This window comes from Gopherus flavomarginatus, chromosome 4 (genome assembly GCF_025201925.1).
Source record: "Gopherus flavomarginatus isolate rGopFla2 chromosome 4, rGopFla2.mat.asm, whole genome shotgun sequence".
Classification (NCBI taxonomy): domain Eukaryota; kingdom Metazoa; phylum Chordata; order Testudines; family Testudinidae; genus Gopherus; species Gopherus flavomarginatus.
Window position 1 is genome coordinate 169,314,555 of NC_066620.1, and position 22,429 is coordinate 169,336,983.

Genomic DNA, 22,429 nt, shown 5'->3' on the forward strand with positions numbered 1-22,429 from the left:
TCTCTTCTTCCCGTTCCAAATATTCCTACAGGGTGGGCTGTGGGCAAATAAAACTCCTGCACTGATCCTGCTTATCTAGAGTGGAGCTCCCATGGGGCCCAATATTGTCAGTTGGATGGATCATCTGGTAGAGGACCATCCCATATCACAGGGTACCCATTGTCTTTTGGCCAATCACACCTAGGCGGTAGCTAGAACCTCAATATTCTGGGGCTCCTGTCTCGTGCCACCTCTGACAAACACTTCAGAGACTTCCACAGGGCCTCAGACTCATCCAAAGAATAAGCCAGATCCCTTATCTCCAGTAGAACTGCTGGTTCTGATGGCTAGTCCTCAAGGCTGGCAGGTAGGATGGGAAAACAACTCCATCTCATTGGAATAATATCTTCCTCTGGTGTATCCATGTACTGGAACAGCCGATCCCATAGGAGAAGTCAATGCGGCAAGGAAAGAGTAAAGATGTCCTCTGGGGAGATGTAGGTCTCTCATCAACCTGAGGTATGAGGAGAGTCCACTGGCAAAGTCAGGGCTTCCCTGTTCACCATGGTAGTCTGCTCCTTCCAGGGTCTTGTTGCTACCAGTACTGCATCATCTCTATAAGTGGATGGGAGCACCAGAAGCTGTTTATCCCATGCCTTCACCATCAGAGCCAATGTCACATCGGATCCATACTCCTGCATTCGTCCTTCTGCTGTCATGAAGATTTACTCAAGCGTAGGTCTTTAGCTCTCACACACACCAGCTCTCCTGACTTTGACAAGGTCAGAGAGAGATCCCTTCTCTTCAGGACAGTTTTAGATGAAGATGGCATGTCCTTATGTCTATGAGAGTGCCCTTTGCTCTCATGCAAAGCCTTTTCCTTAGGCTTAACAATTAGCCTCCATCCCCAAGTTCACGGTAGGAGGGACGCTGCACACTTGGCGTGACTGATGTATTGGGGGACAGATCCCCAGCCTGGATCTGATTGGGGTTTCATTGCCTTTTCTATGAGATGTTTTCTGAGTCTCAGTTCCTGACCCTCACAAGTTCTGAGGGGAAAGTGAAGCAGATGAAGCACTTGGCAGAAGTATTAGCCTCACCTAGGCAGTAGATACAGCGCTGATATTAGTCACCCACTGAAAAACAGCAAAAACAGGAAACATAGTTTCTGAACCCTGAGATGCTGGGCATAATCCCAGACTTCTCAGGACACAAAAAAACCCTGAGTGGAGAAGAAAAATGGGGAAAACCATTATCTAACTATACTATGTATGTAGACTATGCTATAAAGACTACTAAAACTAACTGTATACAATATCTTGCAGAAATTATGCCCTAAAAGAGGAGCTGAAGACACAGATTCCGACACAGACTATGTGGCGGTAAAAAGGAACTAGAGAGGTGTCAGCCCACACCACTTTTATGGCCTCAGTTCGGAGCACAAGGAGAGACTATGGTGCGTGTGTGGGCCAACAGACACTGCTTGCAAAAATTCTGGACTTAGGCACATGGTGCACATGCATACCCCACAAGTGGAATACACTTAGGGACCATCACTCAAAAAATGAATGACTGGAAATTAGACAGTAAATATTGCTCAGTTCTGTTGCTCTGGTTTGGCCCAGCTGTCCTGCCATCATGATGGGGAGGGGAGTGGAAGGGATGGGAAGAGAGGCCAGGCCATATTTGAGTGAGCAGCACTGCAACTCTGTATGCCAAGTCACAACCACCAAAGTTGGCAGCCTGGCCCAGAGCAAGACAGGAGCCCCAGGATTTGCCATGGGGGAGGGGGGAAATGTGTTTTGTTTTATAGATTTTTTTTGTGTTATTTCATGTTATTTCACATTTGCAAAAAATACGGTGCTCTGCATAGTCTCTGTTCAAAACTAAGGCGTTGTCTTGTTAATGTTAAAATATAAAATATATAGTTTGTAAAATGTAAGCACAAAATTGTATTTTAAAAAGCTACAAACTGTATCAGTTAAAACAGGAAAATATACACATAATCCTCTGCCCTCCTGACATAGTGTAAGAGCCCACAACCAATTACCAGGTGCAACTTGATCTTTCCCTCATTCCTCTTACTGGCAATGGTGTCCTCCTGCTGCCACACTTTTGCAGATGACAAAGATATTTGATTTGTTTATTTTTATTATTATTTTTAAATGTCTGGGTTGTGTCAAAGTAGCAGGACACCGCAATTTAATTTTATTGTAGCTACTAGGCCAATGCTTGCATACCTGCAGTCCATAAAAATATTTTCTTATCAAGGCTTTTAACAAGATCAGCTACACTTTTTTTAAAATTGATCTTACAGAATAAACGGTAGAATTTTAATAAGCAAGGTCAGTCCTTAGGACTATATCTTTTATTACTAGAAATAAGCCAGATATCAAATAAAATTAACTTTTACAAATAGCTGCTGGGCTAATGTCACTGATTTCAAACAACTAAGAACCCATGTCTTTTTGAAATACATTTTTTGAACAAAAGACGCTGATCCCAATTATAGATCCCAAACTGTCAGATGCTGCAGTCTGCCCCTCTCACTTTGAAACCAAGTTTATCCTTGCTTTCATATTCCACACTTGCACAAGCTGGACTAAAATACTTTATCACTACAATGTTGACTTCATCTACACAATGTACTGAACATGAAGATTACCTTATCAGAGAAAAGCAAACATACTATCCAATATGTAAGATATGTAAAAAACACCATAACCTTGTGAAGCAAGAAGCGTGGCTTCAATCGAGCTCTAGCTGTGCTGAAGTAGTTTCGTTTACAGGGAATATTAAACATTGCAGAGTTAAGGTATTTCCAGTTCAGAGGTCTGGATGATGTGAAGAACTGACAGAGTAAATCTCGAACAGCCCATGCAGACATCCCAGAGCTGATTTCAGATAATGAAAATTGTGGTGTGCAAAGTAACTTACTATGCAGAAACCTGGTTAAGCTCTATATTATCAAAATTATACAGCAAATAAAATGGAGAAGGAAGGGAGAAACATTTAGTAGGAAAGGAGAAGAGACAAAGAAACAGAAGAGTCAGACAACAATATAGGTCAGATTTGAAAACAGGACTCCACAAGTTCAGTTCCACATTCATTCACTGCTGTAGCAGGCACCTCATCTACACAATTAGGATTGTGAGCAGCAATGAAGAAAACTAGAAAGTGAAAATCAAATTGTATTTTTGATGCAACTGTGACTGGAGTTTCCAACAGCAAATTATCCAATATACTGACAGAATTCACTAATCTCTTTTCACAGACATGTGACAACACGCAAATGAAGCTATTCTACTGAATTCTGTGCAACAACCAGTATTTCTAAGGCAGAGTGCACATAATGATATCAGAAAAGGTGACTGATGTCATGTTACTAGTCAATGGCTTGCTGTAAACAATAACATGACATGATTTTCACAGGGCATTGTAAAAGAATGACATGGAGTCTGGGTAACAGGCCACTATCAGAATTAATTAAGATCTGGCACTGTTGATGGAAGCGCCTCTAAATATGACAATAGTAATAAGCCAGCTTTAGACAGGACAAAGATGACAAAGGATAGAAACAAGATGAAAACTCATCTATGGATGCCTAAAAATTAGTCTTGACTCAGATTTTTAATTCATGAAACTGCCCAGTCTACTTTGTAACTATCGGATTTGCATATTTAATAAAACACATTGGAGATTTAAAACTTCAAAACACTGAATGTAGCCCAATGAATAATATGTTGATTTTCCAAGAAACTAAAGTGCAAAGCAAATAATTTTCATGTGGCACAACCATAACATAGATCTGCTAAGATTTTTATCAAATAGTAACACCCACCCACTCTGTTTTTGTGCAACTTCTTAGTAGCAGACATAGCGGTTAAGGTTCTGAAAGCTACAGATACACCTTATCAGTTAATCAAAAGTTTTCCTTTTGGACAAACTTTATATGCTTGAACTTAACCTGAAGGGGTGTGGGGGGGGGCGTGTTTTGGTTTTGTTTTTTTTAAACACTTTCTCAAAACTCAGAAGTACCTATTTTGCTGGATATATACATTAATCTAAAATACCAGCAGATTTTTCTTATCCTGCCTTCATAATTCACATAATTTTATTGAAAATTAGTTGATTTGTGTTTTTTTCAAAATATTTGGGTATTAGCATAATTTCATGGGACCACAAATACAGCAAAGATAAAAAACTTGAACCTGACATCTTCTCACAGATTTCATAGACTTTGCCTGCTCAAATGCCTTGTATTTGTTTACTTGTGTTTCAGCTATAGGACAGATCATTTACTTGCTTCTTAAATCTTATTTTTGTGTGGTCTAAACAGTTCAAATTTTGGTATATTTTTAAAATAAATGTACTGTTTTCTCAAAGTTTCTTTTCCATTCTAATTCAACTCGTTTTGCATTGGTTTACAATTGTGTACAAAAGCTACATTAATTTATATTTGTCATCATACATTTTCCTGAATCACATATATTATGTTTTCCTGTGCTCAACCAAATTCTTTGCTGCCATACCATAAAGCTTAAGCAACACCTTATGTGGAACTTTCTCATAATGACATCTAAATAGGCACATCAATTCTATATGCCCTAATATTACCAGCTATGTCTGTAGTCTTACTAAAAATCAAAAAAGTTACTGTGACAGAACCTTAGCCTTCTAAATCCATACTGCTTATCTCTTTTAATCATAATATTGTCCATTTGCCCTTCTAGCTCACTGCAAAGTCAGTTTTCATGTTATTAATATGAAACGCATGGGCCAACATTTTCCAGTAACCACTTGATCTCACTTTTTGAATATTAGTACCATTTTCTCTCACTACCACTCTTTAAAAATCTTAATCGGTTTTCCATGATGACCATCAGCTGCCCTATTATACTAACCGAGTCTCATTAAATTGTATGCAGTATCCTACATTCACATAGTTATGGTTCTGTTTTACCTTAGTTGAAGACATGGCATTATCGGGGGGGGGGGGGGGGCGGGGGGAAACGGGACATATTTTTTGTTCTTCATTGCATCATTTATTTACACACTACTAAACCTGTCTGTGTTAGTAATCATACTGTATGCAATGACATGATACGGGACCAGGCGACAGCACTTCAGAATGTTGTATATTTCAAACTGCTTGTATATCTATTTCAAACTAAACCCTTAGCTGAAAATTTCTGATTTTGATACAGAATTTCCTAGATGTTTGACAACTTATCTTGAATGTTTATGCCAAACTGTTAAGTGTTCACTTAACAGAAACTATTTTCCTGTTCTCCAGGACCAACCTTCATTTTCCCTGTTATTCCATAACATTTGGATTTCTTCATAAAAAGATATTATTTGGTTAGTGTAAACATGTGTTCATTGACCATATTTAGTTTGAATTTTGTAATCATTTTACGCTGTTCTCGTGCACTGAGAGATTAGTTCAAAATTATCTTGTAAGCATTATTTCCTCTTTTTTATTAATTCCATTGGTATATTTTAGCATGTTACTCTTGTAAGAGTAACAGAAATCAGTTTTTCCTCTCTCATCTCTTGAAGAATGGGACCCCTAAAGTCAAGCTGAATTAAACTCATTATCCAGATAATATCATTTTTGTGCATAGTCTTTTTTAACTGTAGCAATAATCTCAAGTGTGCCTATTTCCTTCTAGATTATTCAAAATAATTTAAATATAAATAACTAATAACTTTGCTTGGATACAGTTGAAGAAAAATAAAGTCAATCACCATTAAAATGTAACAGGGAAACCCTATATTGGCATATCATTTGCAGGGATTTTACAAATTTAAACTTAACCTCAATATAACCTTTATCCAAAGACAACTGCAGAAGATCCTCACAATCTTAATATTGGTTAAAAAAAACACTGATCAACCCCCCAAACTAATATCTCTATAATCAATTTCTTAGGTAAACTTTAAAGAAAATTCAGCCAGGTTTTAAAGGTTTCAAATGTCACAACATCTCAATCAGCTCGACACTCTTTCCAATTTCACAAACTGCATCTTTATTACCTCAAGAAATGGGCCTTGAGGTTGATGGTTTCTTCTCCCATTTTTAGTCACAGCACTTTCCATTACCACAGTGATATTTTTGTTACCTTAATACAGAACTCATTCTCAGGGATTACCATATATTGGCCATAACAAGCAAAACAAGATAGGAAATTGAGTTCATAATGATCCTGAGCAACACACTGCACTGAAGAGGATTTACTACTGATTTTTTTTTTAAATGCCTCAAAAATACCCATCTTTTTTTTCTTGGTCTATTAAATGTATTGTATATAGGAACTCATTTCCCTCCAATAAAAAGCTTATCAACTTTCAATTAACAAGGATTTCACACGTTAGATTGATATCAAAGCAATTTAAATAACCGATTTTAATCATCATTTAAATCAGCAAGCAGGAAATGTTGATTTAAATCACTGATTTTCATCTTGTTTTGCATTTGTACTTTAATTATTTTCCTAAAGAAAGGTTGATTCTCACTGGTGGGTAACCATTAAAACATGTAAAAGCAGCAAAGAATCCTGTGGCACCTTATAGACTAACAGACGTTTTGAAGCATGAGCTTTCGTGGGTGAATACCCACTTCGCTAATTTTCAACAAACTACAGCCTTTACTTTAAATTTGGTGGTACGTTTTACTAACCAGGCAGATACTCTATGCATTTTTGTAAGCAATTCAATAGCATGTTACATTTATTCAGATTCTTAATGTTTGGGGTGGGGAGGGGTTATGTCATATGATGAATTATGAATTTATAATTTACTAGATTAATGTTTGTCATCTGTGTAAAGCTCTGTTAGGATAGAAAATGGAATTCAATTAAAATGTACAAAAAATCAGCATTAAATTTTTTTCACACCCCTGATTTTTATTCATAGATTGGAAAAGGAGAGTAAGCATTCCTGTTCTTTCAATTCCCAACTTTAACTCTGAACGGATTAATCACTGACCTGAACTATTTGAATAAACTAAAATATCCTTTCTGCACCTGAAATAACTACTGTTATCAAAAGCTGATTTAACACTCGAAAAGCTCATGTTCTAGTTGCTCAGCCTTTGAGTTCCACCAGTTCAGTGGTCTGACTTTCTTTAAAACTTCGGCAGACGTGCTGCTTAATATTATTTTATTTAAATGATTTTAATTGATTAAGTTTAGGACTTAACACAGGTTGTCAATTTCAAATTTAATTTTAAATAGGTTAATTTAAAAAATAAACCCTATTTAATTTAAATTTAAAAAATCCAATTCAAATTTAAAAAATTAGATTTTTTGTAAAGAAAATAATTTATTTTATCCACCCTGATTTTGTACCATTTTTATGAATTTCAATATAGCTTTATCATACATGAACATAGCTGTGCTTATGGCTCATGAAAAATTTACTGAAATATTTCACAGAATCATGGAACCACAGCGTTAGAAGGGACCACCAGGGTCATCTAGTTTAGCTGCCTGCTTAGTTGCATGATTTTTTATCTTTAAACTATTCAAGACAGATGGCTATCCATCCTCTTTCAAAACCGCCTTATGAATGAGATTCCATGACTGTAGTTTGTTCCATACTCGTACTGTTCTTACAGTTAGGAAGTATTTGACTCTGTACATCAGTGTAACATCTTATTTTATCCACTCTGACAGAAAAGGTTATACTGTATTACTAATACAGCCAAACTTTGGAGGAATGGAAAAAAATAAATTTGTTTGGCCAAAAGCTATGCCAGATTCAAAGGATCTAAAGAATATTATGCAATGAACATTATGTGAACCTTCTGAAACCTGGAAACTACTGCCCCTTTGCATTTTGGAGGGTTTTTTTGTGCGGAAGTGGGGATGTGGTTGGGAGCAAAGAGTAAGCAATAGTAATACAGACATCCCTGCTACTGCTCCGGCATTTCGAAAACTTGACCTCGGCAGACTGTCTCTAGAAGTGCAAAGTGTAATCTCTGCCCATTTCAAAGCTCTTATCTGAGAATTAAAATGAAGATACCACCATTAATTACTAACCTGCTATAGCATGAAGGGTCAAATTTTTAGTCAGCCTCCAGAAATATATCCACAATATCTGCAGGCACATCTATAGAGCATGTCCCAAAACATGATTTATGTATGCAATATAGGCTACTGCATATGCAAATACTGATTTGTGCTCACAATTCTGCATCTGTTTGCAATTATCCAATCTGTAAATGCAACAACATTATTGTATGGGCGCATTTTTGTTGGCTGAGCGAAAAGATGGTGTAACGGGTTGGGTCACAGAAATCCCCTTGGGATTGCCATCTGATGTGCTGAGACTACCTCTAAGGCCATTTTCCCTGGCAACTTGGGACTTCAGTACCCTGCCTGGTTGTGCCAGACACACTAGCCTAAAACAAACACAGACCCAGGTCCGAACCACATTCCCCAAAAGCTGCAGGCTTAACTGAAAAACAGCTTAAGACACGTTCCTGTCTCCAACACCCAGATACCCAGTTCCCAATGGGATCCAAACCCCAAATAAATCCGTTTTACTCTGCATAAAGCTTATACAGGGTAAACTCATAAATTGTTCACCCTCTATAACACTGATAGATATGCACAACTGTTTGCTCCTCCAGGTATTAATACTTGCTTGAGTTAATAAGTAAAAAGTGATTTTATTATTTATAAAAACAGGATTTAAGTAGTTCCAAGTAATAACAGACAGCATAAAGTAAATTACCAATCAAAATTAAACAAAAACACTCCAGTCTAAGCCTAATACAGTAGGAAACCAAATGCAAGTAAATCTAATCCTCAGAGATGTTCCCGTAAGCTTCTTTGACAGACTAGACTCCTTTCTAGTCTGGGTCCAGCAATCACTCACAGCTCTGTAGTAACTGTCCTTTGTTCCAGTTTCTTTCAGGCATCTCTTTGGGGTGGAGAGGCTATCTCTTGAGCCAGCTGAAGACAGAATGGAGCGGTTTCCAGGGGCTTATATAGTCTCTCTCTAGTGGGTAGAAACTCTCTGTTCTCCTGTGTAAAATCCCCTCAACCAGATGGAGTTTTGCAGTCACTTGGACAGGTCACATGTCTATGAATGATTCAGCTTTTTGCAGGCCGACGCCATTATTTACATGTTAGTTTGAATGTTCCCAGGAAAGCTCAGATGTGGACTGGCATCTCCCAAAGCCCACTGTTAGTTAAGCACTCCCAATTACTTGAATAACCCCTTCACACTATGTTGATCAATTCTGTCTTACGTGTTTCCTACAGCAAACACTTTAAAGAGCCAACGCACAGAGCCAACACTCAAATTCAGATATAAAAATGATACATGCATACAGATAGGATGAATATATTCAATAGATCATAACCTTTGCAAAGATATGTTACATGGCATATCTAGCATAAAACATATTCCAGTTTTGTCATATTTACACTTATAAGCATATTTCTATAAAGCATTATGGCGTGCAACATCACAGATGGCCATAAATATTTAAGAGCAGTAAAAGTATAACATGGGCACCAGCACCAGTGCAAGCTTCCCCACAACTACATCACCGGTGTGCTTAAATTTCATTTTGGAGAGATTACATCCAGGAACAGTTCATTCTCTATGACCATTCAATCCACAGTTGCTCTGAATAAACTAACAAGAAGCAAATGTACACAGCTAGTTTCAAACTCTGATGGACACAACACAGATAAGATTACTTTACCAAAAAAAAGACTTCCCACAGATGCAAACATTTGGGTATCAGGTATAAAAATTAACAGAAAATCTTGGTGTAAACCCAGCTTCACTGAGGCAATGTGGCCTCCCTCTGAGCCAGAGGAGGAGGAGGAACTGCTATCTGTGCCTGCGTGGGTGGAGTCAGGCTGGGCTAACTCCTCCCACCGAAAGTTGAGAGACAAGCAAGAAGTACAAAAGGCGGAGCCTCCAGCTCAGTTAGAACCCAGCCAAGGCAAGAGACAGACCTGCCTGGCTCACTGCAGGCCTCTGTCACTGCTGCCCAGCCAGGCAGCACCCTGACCCAAAAGGAGACGGGGTCTGCAGGTGAGACGCCAAGAGAAACAGACTTCTCCCTCGCTGTTGGAGAGGGACATCAAGAAGGACCTCTGCTGCCCTGAGTCCCTGATGACTCACCCAAGTTTCTAGAGTCGCCAGCCAACCCAGATAGAGAGGAGCTGCTGAAATTACCACTGGCTGTATATCCCAGCGAGCCAGAGGACAACGTTGGTATTCAGGTACACCTTGAGGGGAGGGTAGAAGGAAGTCCAGGGACAGACAACTATAGCCCAGCTGCACTGCTGCCTGTACCCAGGTCAGTGTGTTGAGGCTGGATTCCCTGCTAGCCTAGTGGCAGAACACTCCGCCACTGTTAGGGCCATGGGCTGGGACCTGGGAGAGTCATGTAGGCTCTGGGCCACGTACCTCCCCTTCTGCCAACCCCACCCCTCCAGTGGCAGCCTTCCAACCACAAGCCAAAGGGCCAGCGTTGTCTTCCACTGGCCAATGCTAGGATGACAGACTGCTTATTTGTTCTGCACCTGCCTGAGGGCCAGAGCCTATGAACTGCTTGCTTGTTTGCTCTACCCCTGCCTGAGGGCCAGAACCCATAGAATATATGTTTGCTCTGCCCCGCCTGAGGGTCACGGCCTATAAACTGCTTGCTCATTTGCTCTGCCCCTGCCTGAGTGCCAGGGCACATAGACTGCTGCTGTGTTCTGACCTGTTTAAAGGTGAGGCCCCCCGTCAGCTTAATTACTCTGCCCTGACAGAGGGCCTGAGACTACAGACAACTTGTTAGCTCCGCCTTGCCTCCAGGCCTGAGTGCATAAACTTTGTTGCAGATTGCTCATTAGTTCTGTCCTGCCCGAGGGCCGAAGCCCACAGACTGTTTGGTGCCCTGCCCAACAAAAGGGTCAGATGCTAACAACTGTCTTTCTAATTCCCCCTAATACTTGACAGTGATCCTGGTGATGTAATAAGGTGGTGTGGCCTCCCTCTGACCCAGAGAAGGAGGAATAACTGCCACCACACTATACCAGCCTACTATGTTCTAGGAGACATTCTCCTCCTCCTTTCAAAAAATTACAAAAAGAACTAAAACATATCCATTCAGAATACTAACAGCAGTAAAGAAATGTGTCTTTGCAATATGGTTCACAAGAAGAAAAACAAAAATTACAAGGTGCTCAAACAAATTAAAAGAAATGAGACACTGAGTACATCAGTTCTGTGCTGCAATCCCTCCACTGGCTCTCATATGCTTCTGTTGTCATTTCAAAGTCTGTGAGATCATGCAGCTTACAAAAGGGATGAACACAAGGTGACTTACTTACAGTTTAAATAGCTATATGGGGAACAAATATTTGATAATGGGCACTTCAATCTAGCTGAAAAAGTATAACACAAGCTGGAAGTTAAAGCTAGACAAATTCAGACGGGAAAGGGTAATTAGCCACTGGAACAATTTACCCAGGGTCATTGTGGATTCTCCATCTCAAGCAATTTTTAAATCAAGATTGGATTTTTTTTTCTAAAAGATATTCTCTAGGAACAATTTTAAGGCAGTTCTGTGGCTTGTATTATACAGGAGGTCAGAGTAGATGGTCTCAATTGTATATTCTGCACTTGGAATCTAGGAATCGATGAAAGTCCAGGAGGAAGCATGAGACAGCTGGAAATAAAGTATTTGTGGTGCAAAAGTTTTGGTAGTGGCACAAGCTTTTCAGTGAGATGAGGCTAATTCAAAATCTGACCACTTTCAGATCATACTGCCAGATGCTCCTTTGGCAAAGCAATTCCCCCGTAACCAACATGAAAATGATTTTAAAGAAAATATTCCTCTCGCAAAGCCTCCTTTAACCAAGGAGAGAAGAAGAGCAGAACTCTCAATTAAGTCCAGTTAAGACTTCACCCTGTAGATTTAGTCTACTTGGAAAATGTTTATATACTAGAGCGAAGGGCACTATAGAAAACCATAAGAAAAAGAAGAAACAGAATGAAACATCACATGCTTATTTGAGAACAACATTCTGCATTAAATATGCTATATAGCACTCAATACACCTATCAACAATATAAGGTTGAAACAGTGATTAGTATAACATCAAGCTCAAGAAAGGTAAAAAGTTAAGCAATTGCTCCAGTTAGTCTATCACACATTTTAGCATAACATGTACTTAATAGAAATATATTTTACTCTCAGGCACTCGCTTTTACACAGGGAATATGACAGGTGGAGAGGGAAAATGCAGCACAAACAGATATATAAACAATACATAGGCTTACAATTTGACTTTGCATACAACTGCACATCTATTAATAATTACCATGACTAACAGAAACTCCTAAAAACACCTTGACATACATTTGAGTTTGGGTTTGTCCCCTGCAGGCATATAGCCCATGCTTGCTGAACATTGAGGAAATGGAGTCTTCCCTCCTCATTAGAGGTATGGGGCTTTGGGAAAAACCAACTAGTCAATTCACTTCCTGTATGTGAAATTCCAAAACTATCTTAGGAATGAATTGTGAGTGTAATCATAGCAAGATCTTATCCATATGGAATATTGTGTATGGTGGATTGGCCATTAAGGCCCCAAATTCACCTACCCTTCTGGCTGAGGTGATGGCAATAAGGAAGGAGATGACCTTCACTGACAAGTGACACATGAAACACGTAGATAGTGATTCAAGGTGCGGCTCTGTGAGTGCTGAAAGCACTAAATTAAGATACTGTTGAGGGGTTGGCTCTGATCAGGCCCTTCAAGAATCTGGATATTAGTAGATGGGTAAAAATCAAGTAACTGCCCATTGGTGGGTGACGTGCTAATTGCTGCCAGGTGACCTCATAGTCAATTAAGGGAAAGGCCCATAGTTTTGAGGGTAAGAAGATAGTCTAAAATACCAAGAACATTTCATGTCTCTGGAGATATATGAAATTGCTGGCCCAAACATAGAAATGTTTTCATTTGTCTCAGTAACATTTTCTGGTGGAATCATCTCTTTGCTAATACTAAGAATGCCTTGCACAGCTTCAATGCAGGAATGTTCTATGCTCATCCAAATACCAATGCATGAGATGAAGAGCATCAGGGTTGGGATGCAGACCCTGCCATTTTTCTGGGTTAAGAGATCTGGAAAGATCCAGAAATATCTGAATGCTGGTAGGTGGATGGGATAATATTTCCAGGATGCTTGGAAACCAGAATTCTCTAGGCTATCTGGAGGCAAGGAGGATGATTTTTGCCTATCCAGTTGAATTTTCCATAGAACCCAAGGTAGTATAAGATGAAGTGATCTGTTCACAGCAGAAAGAGAGCATCATTCCTGGAGTACTGACCTTGAGCTCCCCTGGAGCAGTATATGTTGCACTTCCTATTTGCCTAAGAGGCAAACAGGGTCCAAGTGGGCAAAGATGCTGTTCACTATTGAATTGTGTAACTCCCACTCACGATTGGTGGTGAAATGCCTGCTGAGGATGTCCACCAGTGAATTCTGGGTGTCCAAGAGGTTCACTGCCAATAGAGTGATGTGGTTCTGTATATACCAGTTCCATAAGTTGACCGCTTCTATACAGGTGACAGAGCTGGCCCCTCCCAGCTTATTTAAAAAACCATAGTCCCATTGTCCAATATTATCAGGATATGAGGGATTGTATGAATGATAGGAATGCTTTGCAAGCTTCTCATACTGCTCTCAGTTCCAGAAAATTGATGTGCATTCTGGTTCTCTCAGGTATCCAAGTGTCTTGTCCAATGTGATCGTCCATATGGGCTCCTTAGTCTATGAGGGAGGCATCTGTAAGTATCATTTTGTCAGATGAGGGGGATGGAAAGAGAACTCCCACACACACATCCAGGGGCCTTCACATACAAGAGAGGCCCTCTTCTTAGAAAAGAATTGTTACTATGGTATTCATGCTGTGCTTGCTTGGTGTATATACTGTTTGGAGCCAAGCTTGCAAGCAACAGAGGAGAAGTCTGGCGAATGGCATCACGTAACTACAGGACAACATATGGCCCACAAGAGTAAGGCATATCAGAACTCGTGTTCGACAGCTGCATGTAACTAAATCAAAGCATCTATAGTGGGAAATCTGTCCATGGGGAGGTAAGTCTTCACCCTGATTGAATCCAAAGGTCATTCCTATACATTTCACAGTCTGTGTCAGAGTCAAAGTAGACTTGTCCACATTTAGAGATTCTCAGGGATACTAAGAGGTGGAACAGCAACGAGGCTGACGTGAAGATTTTCAGGCAAGACCTGCTGGCAAGTAGACAGTTGTCCAACTATGGGACAGTGGAGCTGCCACTACTGGGAATACTTTATTTAAGACTGGGTTAGCTACCGCTTCCACAAACGGGAGCAAGCTGTATTGATAGCGGTGGGGGCCCAGCACAAACTTGAGGAATTGTCAGTGAGAGGGGTGAATATCCACATGAAAGCATGTGTCTTTCATATCAAGATCCATGACTCTCATGCCTTTTTCTAGGGGTGGTATTATTGATGTCTATGTAACCATGCACAATTTCACCTTGTGAATAAAAACTTTAAGCTGATTCAGGTCAAGAACAGGTCTCCAGCCTCAGCTCTTCTTGGGGACTAGGAAATATTTCAAACTTAACCTTTCTTCCCAATAACAAGGGAGTACCTACTGTATTGCTCCTGAAGGAGATTCTCCTTGTGAGAATGGTCACCGAAAAGAGAGGCAGGAAAGGGGTTCTGGAGGAGGCAGGTAGAGATACTTGATGGCATGGCCAGAATTGATGATATACGGCATCCGCCTGTCTGTTATTGCTACGCAACTGTGAGAAAATTTTGCTAGGCATCCCCCAAAATGGATCTTGGAATTGAGTGGAGATGTAAAGAGCTGCCAAACAATGTCAAACATAGCTCTCGGCTGCAGGCTGAGGTTGGGTAGCTGGAGCTGAAATGGAAGGGGAAGAATATCATAACCTCTACATTTTCTGTCATTTGAGAGGTGGCTCATAGAAGTGCTGAAGAGCTGTGATATGGACTTTGGTTCATAGTGCTGTGTATGATATTTTCTCTTCAGAGCAGATGTATATCTACTCAGTGAGTGGAGGGCTACCCTAGAGTCTTTCAATGAGTGGAAAGGCTTGGCCATTTTTGCAAGTCAACAGTGTGTCCCTGGGAAATGTCAAACGATGCAGCAAGGGGATGTGTAGCCATTATTCCTATTGCATCACAATGGCAGGTATCATAGATTTTGATGTGTAACAGCTGCATCAGCTGCAGCTTGTAAATAGATTCTGGCCACTAGTTTGCCCTCATTAATACAGGCTGGAAACTGAGCCCTGTCCTCCAAAGGTAACTTGTCCCTAAAGTCCAGGAACTTAAAGTAATTCAGGAAATCGTATTTGGCAAGATGAGCCTAATAGTTTAAGATTCTAAACTGCATGTCGGTAGATGGAAACACATTTCTTTCCATACGGTTGGATGCTTGGCCTCATTCTCTGCAGGGATTGCCCTTGAGTGTTGTTTTCTGGATCTTTCTGTGGTTGCCTGGACTACCAAGGACATTGAGGCAGGGTGAGTGAACATGAATTCCACTCCCTTAGCTGGGACAAAGTACCGCTTCTCCGAGGGCAGGGCCACAGATAGCTGGTGTCTGCCATAAAGCCCCTTCTGGTTCTAGTATGGGTATATTTACTATTTACCGGGAGTGCAATCTGACTGGAGCCCATAGGCTGCAGAACACCCAGGAACTTATGCTGAGGTTCCTGGACCTCCGCTAAGGAGATCTGGAGCTCTTCCACCACCTTCTAATAACAACTCTTGAAACAGTCTATGATTGTCCAGGGAAGACAGAGGCTGGAGCAACTGCCTCCTTGAGTGACAAGGACAATACCTCTGTTGGAACTGACAGCTCCAGCTCATCTTCCTATTCTCTCATGGGCTCACTTGTAAAAATGGTGTGCAGGCATAACACAGCAAGTAAAGATAATTTCAGTTTTAGCTTCTGAATTTCTCTCCATGTGAGCTTAAATGAAACCTTTAATGTTTCATTGGTATTTTTGATGTAATATTATACATATCAAGAAAAAAAAAGGCAAACATTACCTAGGTAACATCAACACTTTATTTGACATGTTGTCCAGCATTAAAACTCTTCTTAAATGCTTCTGTAATGGTCTTATATGAACTGAAAAATAGCTGTCATTTCAGAGATGAACTTGAGAAAGTTACTATGAACTTGATTTTTAAAGATAAAAGGTAAATCATACCAAATCTATCCTAATTCAGTAAGTATCTGTATCTTAGCTTTAAAATATAGAACATTTTAGCTATTTGTCAGTTATTATCATAGCAGAATGTGTGCTTTGTTAGAATATATGTCTTGATTTTTTTTCCTTTTTGTTAGCAAATTTTGTGGCTATTAGTCCTCAGAAAGATTAGAACTTCTGACATGGATTAGAAGCTACATATAATGGAGTCACACTTTATTCAAGCTTCTCCAACAATTCTGCTGTACCTCTAATCAAAATACATTCATCATAGCAAACTATGTGATGACTTTGGAATGTAGACTAATATTCACAAGGTAATTAATTATAGGACAACTTTCATTTGTGACTGACCCCAGATATGAGCTAACCCAAATCACTACCTAGTCCCATATTATTTTCAAACACGTTTTAAGATCACTAATAAGATCCAGAAATGAATGATTTCTCACTATTCAAAACTAAATACGAAAGTAATATACACTCGATTGATTTTTATTAAACATTTAGAATTTTTGTATCTGCCACATTGTGTAACTGCTGTGACAGACCCAGGCCAGTGGGGTGCAGGAGTCTGATAGAGGGCAAATATACTGGTCACTGGGTGAGTAGCTTTCTGTTCCCTGAGTGACCAGAGCAGGGGCTGCACTAGGGTAGTCAGGAACTTGCTAGAACCAGTTAAGTCAGACAGGCTGATTAGAACACCTGCAGCCAATCAAGGCAGGCTAATCAGGGCACTTGGGTTTTAAAAGGAGCTCCCTCCAGTCAGATGGGGAGGAGCCAGAGGAGAGGAAGTGCGTGTGAGGAGCTGGGAGCAAGAGACACAAAGGAGCTGAGACTGAAAAGGTGTGCTGCTGGAGGACTAAGGAGTACAAGCGTTATCAGACACCAGGAGGAAGGTCCTGTGGTGAGGATAAAGGTGTTTGGAGGAGGCCTTGGGGAAGTAGCCCAGGGAGTTGTAGCTGTCATGCAGCTGTTACAAGAGGCACTATAGACAGCTGCAAATCCATAGGGCCCTGGGCTGGAACCTGGAGTAGAAGGGGGGCCCGGGTTCCCCTCAAACCTCCCAACTCCTGACCAGACACAGGAGGAGTTGATCCAGACTGGACCCACCAAGGTAGAGGAGGAACTTTGTCACACTGCAGTATCACTCCTCAGCACCATACAATTTTCAGCTCTCTACTCTGCATTAAACCAGAAGCCTTAAGTGCTGCACTTGAGACTCTCAACAATTCTCAGAGTCCAGAACAATTATTTGCTTTAGAATATTTCTGAACTTGAGTTACTATTACTTTGGTTAACAAACAGTAACACCACAGTATTTGAGCAAATTAAATGTGTGAACATGAAATGCAGTTGAAAATCATTGTGTCACGTGAGGCTACTGGAAACAGAAAATCATCTTTGTTAAATCTTTGACTGCAGCCTATTCATTTCTACTAAATATATGCCACACCTAAGTAAATGCCAGAATCTGGGAATGGGAGACAGGAGATGGATCACTTGTTGATTACCTGTTCTGTTCATTCCCCCTGAAGCACCTGGCATTGGCCTAGGTGAACCTTTGGTCTGACCCAGTATGGCTATTCTTATGTTCACATCAGTTGAGTTCAAACTTGCATACCAATACTAAGGCTAGGTCTACACTGGAGAGGGTCGACCTAAGATATGCAACTTCAGGTATGCGAATAGCGTAGCTGAAGTCGGCATATCTTAGGTCGATTTACCTGGCTGCGAGGACGGCAGCGAGTGGTGGAGTTCCGGAGTCGACAGGAGAGAGATCGGGGATCAATTTTATCGCGTCTACCCTAGACGCAATAAATCAATCTCCGATAGATCGATCACTACCCACCGATCCAGTAGGTAGTGTAGATGTACCTTGAGTGATTGTGAAGGAGTTAAATAAAAACAGAAGCAAAGATCTCTGAAGAGCAGCAATACAGCCTTGCATGGGTTACCTGATATTTAGTGTGAAGTAATTGTATGCAATTTTGAAATCTTAAGTTACCTTATATAAATATTTTAAAAGCAGAATACATTTTGTAGGACACCAGAATTAACACTTTCCTCTGAAAGATTAAGCAGCTCCTAGATACTCATATCTGCCTAAACTAATAAATTAGTTATTCTAAATTATTTTCTTGGGGAGTTATCTTAGATAAAAATGAAATTAAATGTATTTTAAAATGCAAGACCATAGCATTATTCTCTGATTAAGACTTACATTCTTACACTAACAAAAAATACACAGCAGGTGGGCTCTATATCTCAGCATATTAGATGGACCAAAGGATCACAGAAATATCATTAACTGTTTCAAATTAACATTAATGAGACTAAATTCCAAATATAAGGGAACGTTCTGTAATCATATTCCAGAAATATTCAGTAGTTTTTGTCAAACAAATAAATTCAGCCAATTTTCTAACAAAAGATAAAACATACAGCTGGAACAATATATTTTCAGGGTTTATCTGTTTTCCCATTTGTTTGTACTCCTTTTCTGTCCAGGTTTAATAATCATACATACATGATTTATTTTTAGAAAGAGATCATGCTTGAAAACAGTCAATCCAAACCATTATGCACACCAAGAACTACCGTTAGCCAAGTGCTTATTCCAATTAAATTTTAATATTAAACAAGCTTATTAGAAGATACGTCCTTGCAGTGATATTTAGGGGAATAGTTAGAATCCTGTTCTAAATTGCTTTTCAGATATGACTACACATGTAAAAACTAGAGTATCAAATTTTACATAATTAAAGACAGTGAAATATTTTGTCGCTAACAGCACAATCAGTGGATGCAAAATGCTCCATAATCAATGTGCAAAAGTGTTTTTTTGAACACTACAAAAAGATTACATGTATAATTTAAATTTTGAAAGGGTTGCTACAGTGGGATCGTCTACTACTTCAATATTCCCTTACAATATTTTAACAGAGGGTTATAAACTGTAACAGACTTTTTTTAGTCTTCCAACTTAATACAAGGCATTTCTTGTGTTCTAGCCTAACATTCATATACTTTATAAAAATAGTTAAAATATTTTAGTATTTAAAAACACAAAAGGGGCAAATTCCACAAAGATGACACAGAAGAGGAAGTTACTCACCTTGTGCAGTAACAAGGGTTCTTCGAGATGTGTGTCCCTGCAGGTGCTCCAGATTAGGTGTCAGTGCGTCCCTGTGCCACAGATCAGAGATTTTTGGTAGCAGTGCTTGGGTCGGGGCGCACGTGCGCAGTAGTCGTCTCGCGGTGCCATTGACACCTCATGTAGCATGCACATGATCCAACCTGTTGAGTTTCTTCTCTACCACAAAGCTCCAAAGTAGGGGGAAAGGGGTACTGGAGCACACATAGGGACACCGATCTCGAAAATGAGAAGGTGAGTAACTTCCTCTTCTTTTTCAAGTAGTGTCCCTATGGGTACACCACATTAGGTGACAGTAGAGCAGTGCCTTGCTTTGGAGTTGCGTGTGTTGTCTCAGAGAGCATGGTAAGGCCGAGTATAGCGTCTGACCCAGAGGATAGAGTGATAGCATAGTGTTTTGCAAAGGTGTGCTCTGAGGCCCATGTAGCAGCCCTGGATGTCTAGCAGAGGGACATTGTTCAGGAAGACTATAAATGTAGCAATGGCACATATAGAGTGAGATCGGATCCCTGGTGGTGTTCCTTGTTATGTTGTCAATAGCAAAGTTGGATACAAGTAAAGATCCATTTAGATAGTCTCTGGGTTGATATGGCACATCCCTTGGAGCATTCTGTTTTGGAAATAAATAGCCTTGGAGATTTCCAGAAGGGCTGGTGCAAGTAAAACACTATGGCTCATCTGAATGTAGGATGGCCTCTTGGGAGTTCCCATATGGTTCTGGGTAAAACATGAGATGATGTATGGGTTGGTTTAAATGGAAGAATGTCGATACATTAGGCAAAAATTTTGGATGTAGTCACAATGTGACCTTGTCTTCAGTAAACATGGTGTAAGGGTGCCCCAATTTCACTGTCCCATGTAGCGGAGGTAATCATTATCAACAACACAACTTTCATAGACATATGAAGGAGGGAACAGGTTGCTAAGGGTTCAAAAGGTGTTGTGGTGAGGCATAGGAGTACAAAGTTCAAGTCCCATGGGGGTGCAGGTTATCAGATTTCCAGGTACATGTTTTGTACACCAGTAAGGAAGTGTTTGGTGATTTAGTGATTGGGTGAGCAAAGACTGACATTCCCTCCATCTTGTGGTGAAAGGCTGTAATAGCCACTAAGCCCACGTCCAGACTAACCCGCGGCATCGGCGGGTTAAAATCGATTGCTCGGGGATCGATATATCGCGTCTAGTCTGGAAGCGATGTATCGATCCCCGAGCGCGCTTACATCGATTCCGGAACTCCATCAACCTGAACGGAGTTCCGGAATCGACACGGAGAGCCGCGGACATCGATGCCGCGCCGTCTGGACGGGTGAGTACCTCGATTTTAGAAATTCGACTTCAGCTACATTATTCACGTAGCTGAAGTTGCATATCTAAAATCGATTTTAATACCCTAGTCTGGACGTGGCCTAAGTGTACTTTAATTGAGTTTATGGATAAGCCCGATTATTTGAGTTCCATTATGTAGTCCAATATGGCTGGTAGAAGCACCATGACTGCATTTACCTGCTTTTGTTGGCATCATAGTGAGAATCTCTTCCATTTTTGGAGGTAGGTATTGCAAGTGGTGGATTGCCTGCTATTTAATAATACATGTTTCACTCATTCCAAAACAGGCTAATTTGTCGTGTTGGAACCACACAGGAGCCATGCTTTGAGGTGGAGTTTTGCCAGATTTGGTGGAGAATCCAGCCTCTGTTCTGTGAGAAGAGACCTGCCCACGAGGGAAGAGCTCATGGAGCATACATTGCCAGGTGCAACAGGTAAGGGAACCAAGTCTGTCTGGGCCACGTTGGAACAATCAGTATGATATGGGCCTTGTCAGTCCGTATCTTGTGAATGACTCGCAAGATTAGAGATATCAATGGGAAGGCATACATGAGTATTGTGTCCCACGAGATGCAGAAGGCATCCCCTAGTAACTTAGGATGCTAGTCCCGCCGTGGAGCAGAAAAGTACACGCTTGTGGTTTGTTGCTGACGCAAACAGGTCTACAAATGTATAGCCTCGTTTTTGGAATATTGATTGGAGAACGCTGTCATGTATTTTCCATTTGTGTTCTTCAAAGAAATGTCTGCTTAGCATGTCCGTCATCGTATTCTGACACCCCAGGAGATAAGATGCTGAGATGGTTATATTGTGGTGAAAGCACCAGTTCCACAATTTCAGGGCCTTAGTGTAAATCGAATGGGAGTGAGATCCTCCTGGCAATTCATACAGAACATGCGTGCTATGTTGTCCGCTAGTATGAGGATTGATTCATTCCGTATAATCGGAAGTGCCTGCATGCACTCTATACTGCTCAGAGCTCCAGGAGATTGATGTGGAGCTGAGTTTCCATTGCTGACCACTTGCCTGGTATGATATGCTGGTCTAAGTGAGTACCCCAGCCTATCAGCGACACATCAGTCGTGATTATTAGTGATGGCAGATCCTGTTGGAAAGGGATCCCTGTGCAGACATTTTCTGATTTTGTCCACCACTTTAGTGGTGCAATGGTCTTTGGGGGTACTGTCGCTCTGTGTTTTCTGGGAGTGTACAGAGGGTACAGAGTGCTCAGCCAGCCCTGTAGGCAATGCATATGTAATCTTGTGTGTCTCATGCTGAATGTCATGCTAAATCTGTGACTGGGCAACAGTGCACTGGCTTGTGTGGAATCAGGATATGACACAGTGAATTTCCGTTGTTGCATTGGGGTCAATGTAAATTTCTGTATATTTATCTGCAACTCTAGTATCAAAAACCGATTGATGGTGGTCTGCACTATCTGCGTCACTTCTTCCCAAGTTGTACCTTTCAACAGACAATCATTTAGGTAGGGTAAGATCATCACTCCTCTTCTTCATAAGTGAGCCACCACTACTGCGAGGGTTTTTGAAAAACTTAAGGGGCGTGGAAAAGACAAAATGTAGTACCCTGTATTAGAAATGGTTGAGCCCTACCATACATCTTAAAAATCATCTGTGAAACGGGTGTATGGTAATATGAAAATAAGCATCTTGGAGATCAAGGACTGAAACCCGTCCCTCTT

The 22,429-nt window shown here is 40.5% G+C and overlaps 1 protein-coding gene across 4 annotated transcripts in view; it reads right to left on the reverse strand.

Moving 5' to 3' along the window:
• PRIM2 (DNA primase subunit 2) overlaps positions 1 to 22,429 on the reverse strand; it is a 319,791-nt gene that overhangs the window by 137,392 nt on the left and 159,970 nt on the right. Inside the window, exon 7 of one of the 4 annotated variants that reach the window (XM_050950810.1) lies at positions 832 to 1,115. The exons of the other annotated variants lie outside the window; for them this stretch is intronic. Coding sequence (XP_050806767.1) covers positions 1,080 to 1,115 — 36 coding nt within the window. The 3' untranslated portion in view covers positions 832 to 1,079. Of the gene's footprint in view, positions 1 to 831; positions 1,116 to 22,429 lie in introns of those variants that run through there. 4 annotated transcript variants of the gene reach the window in all.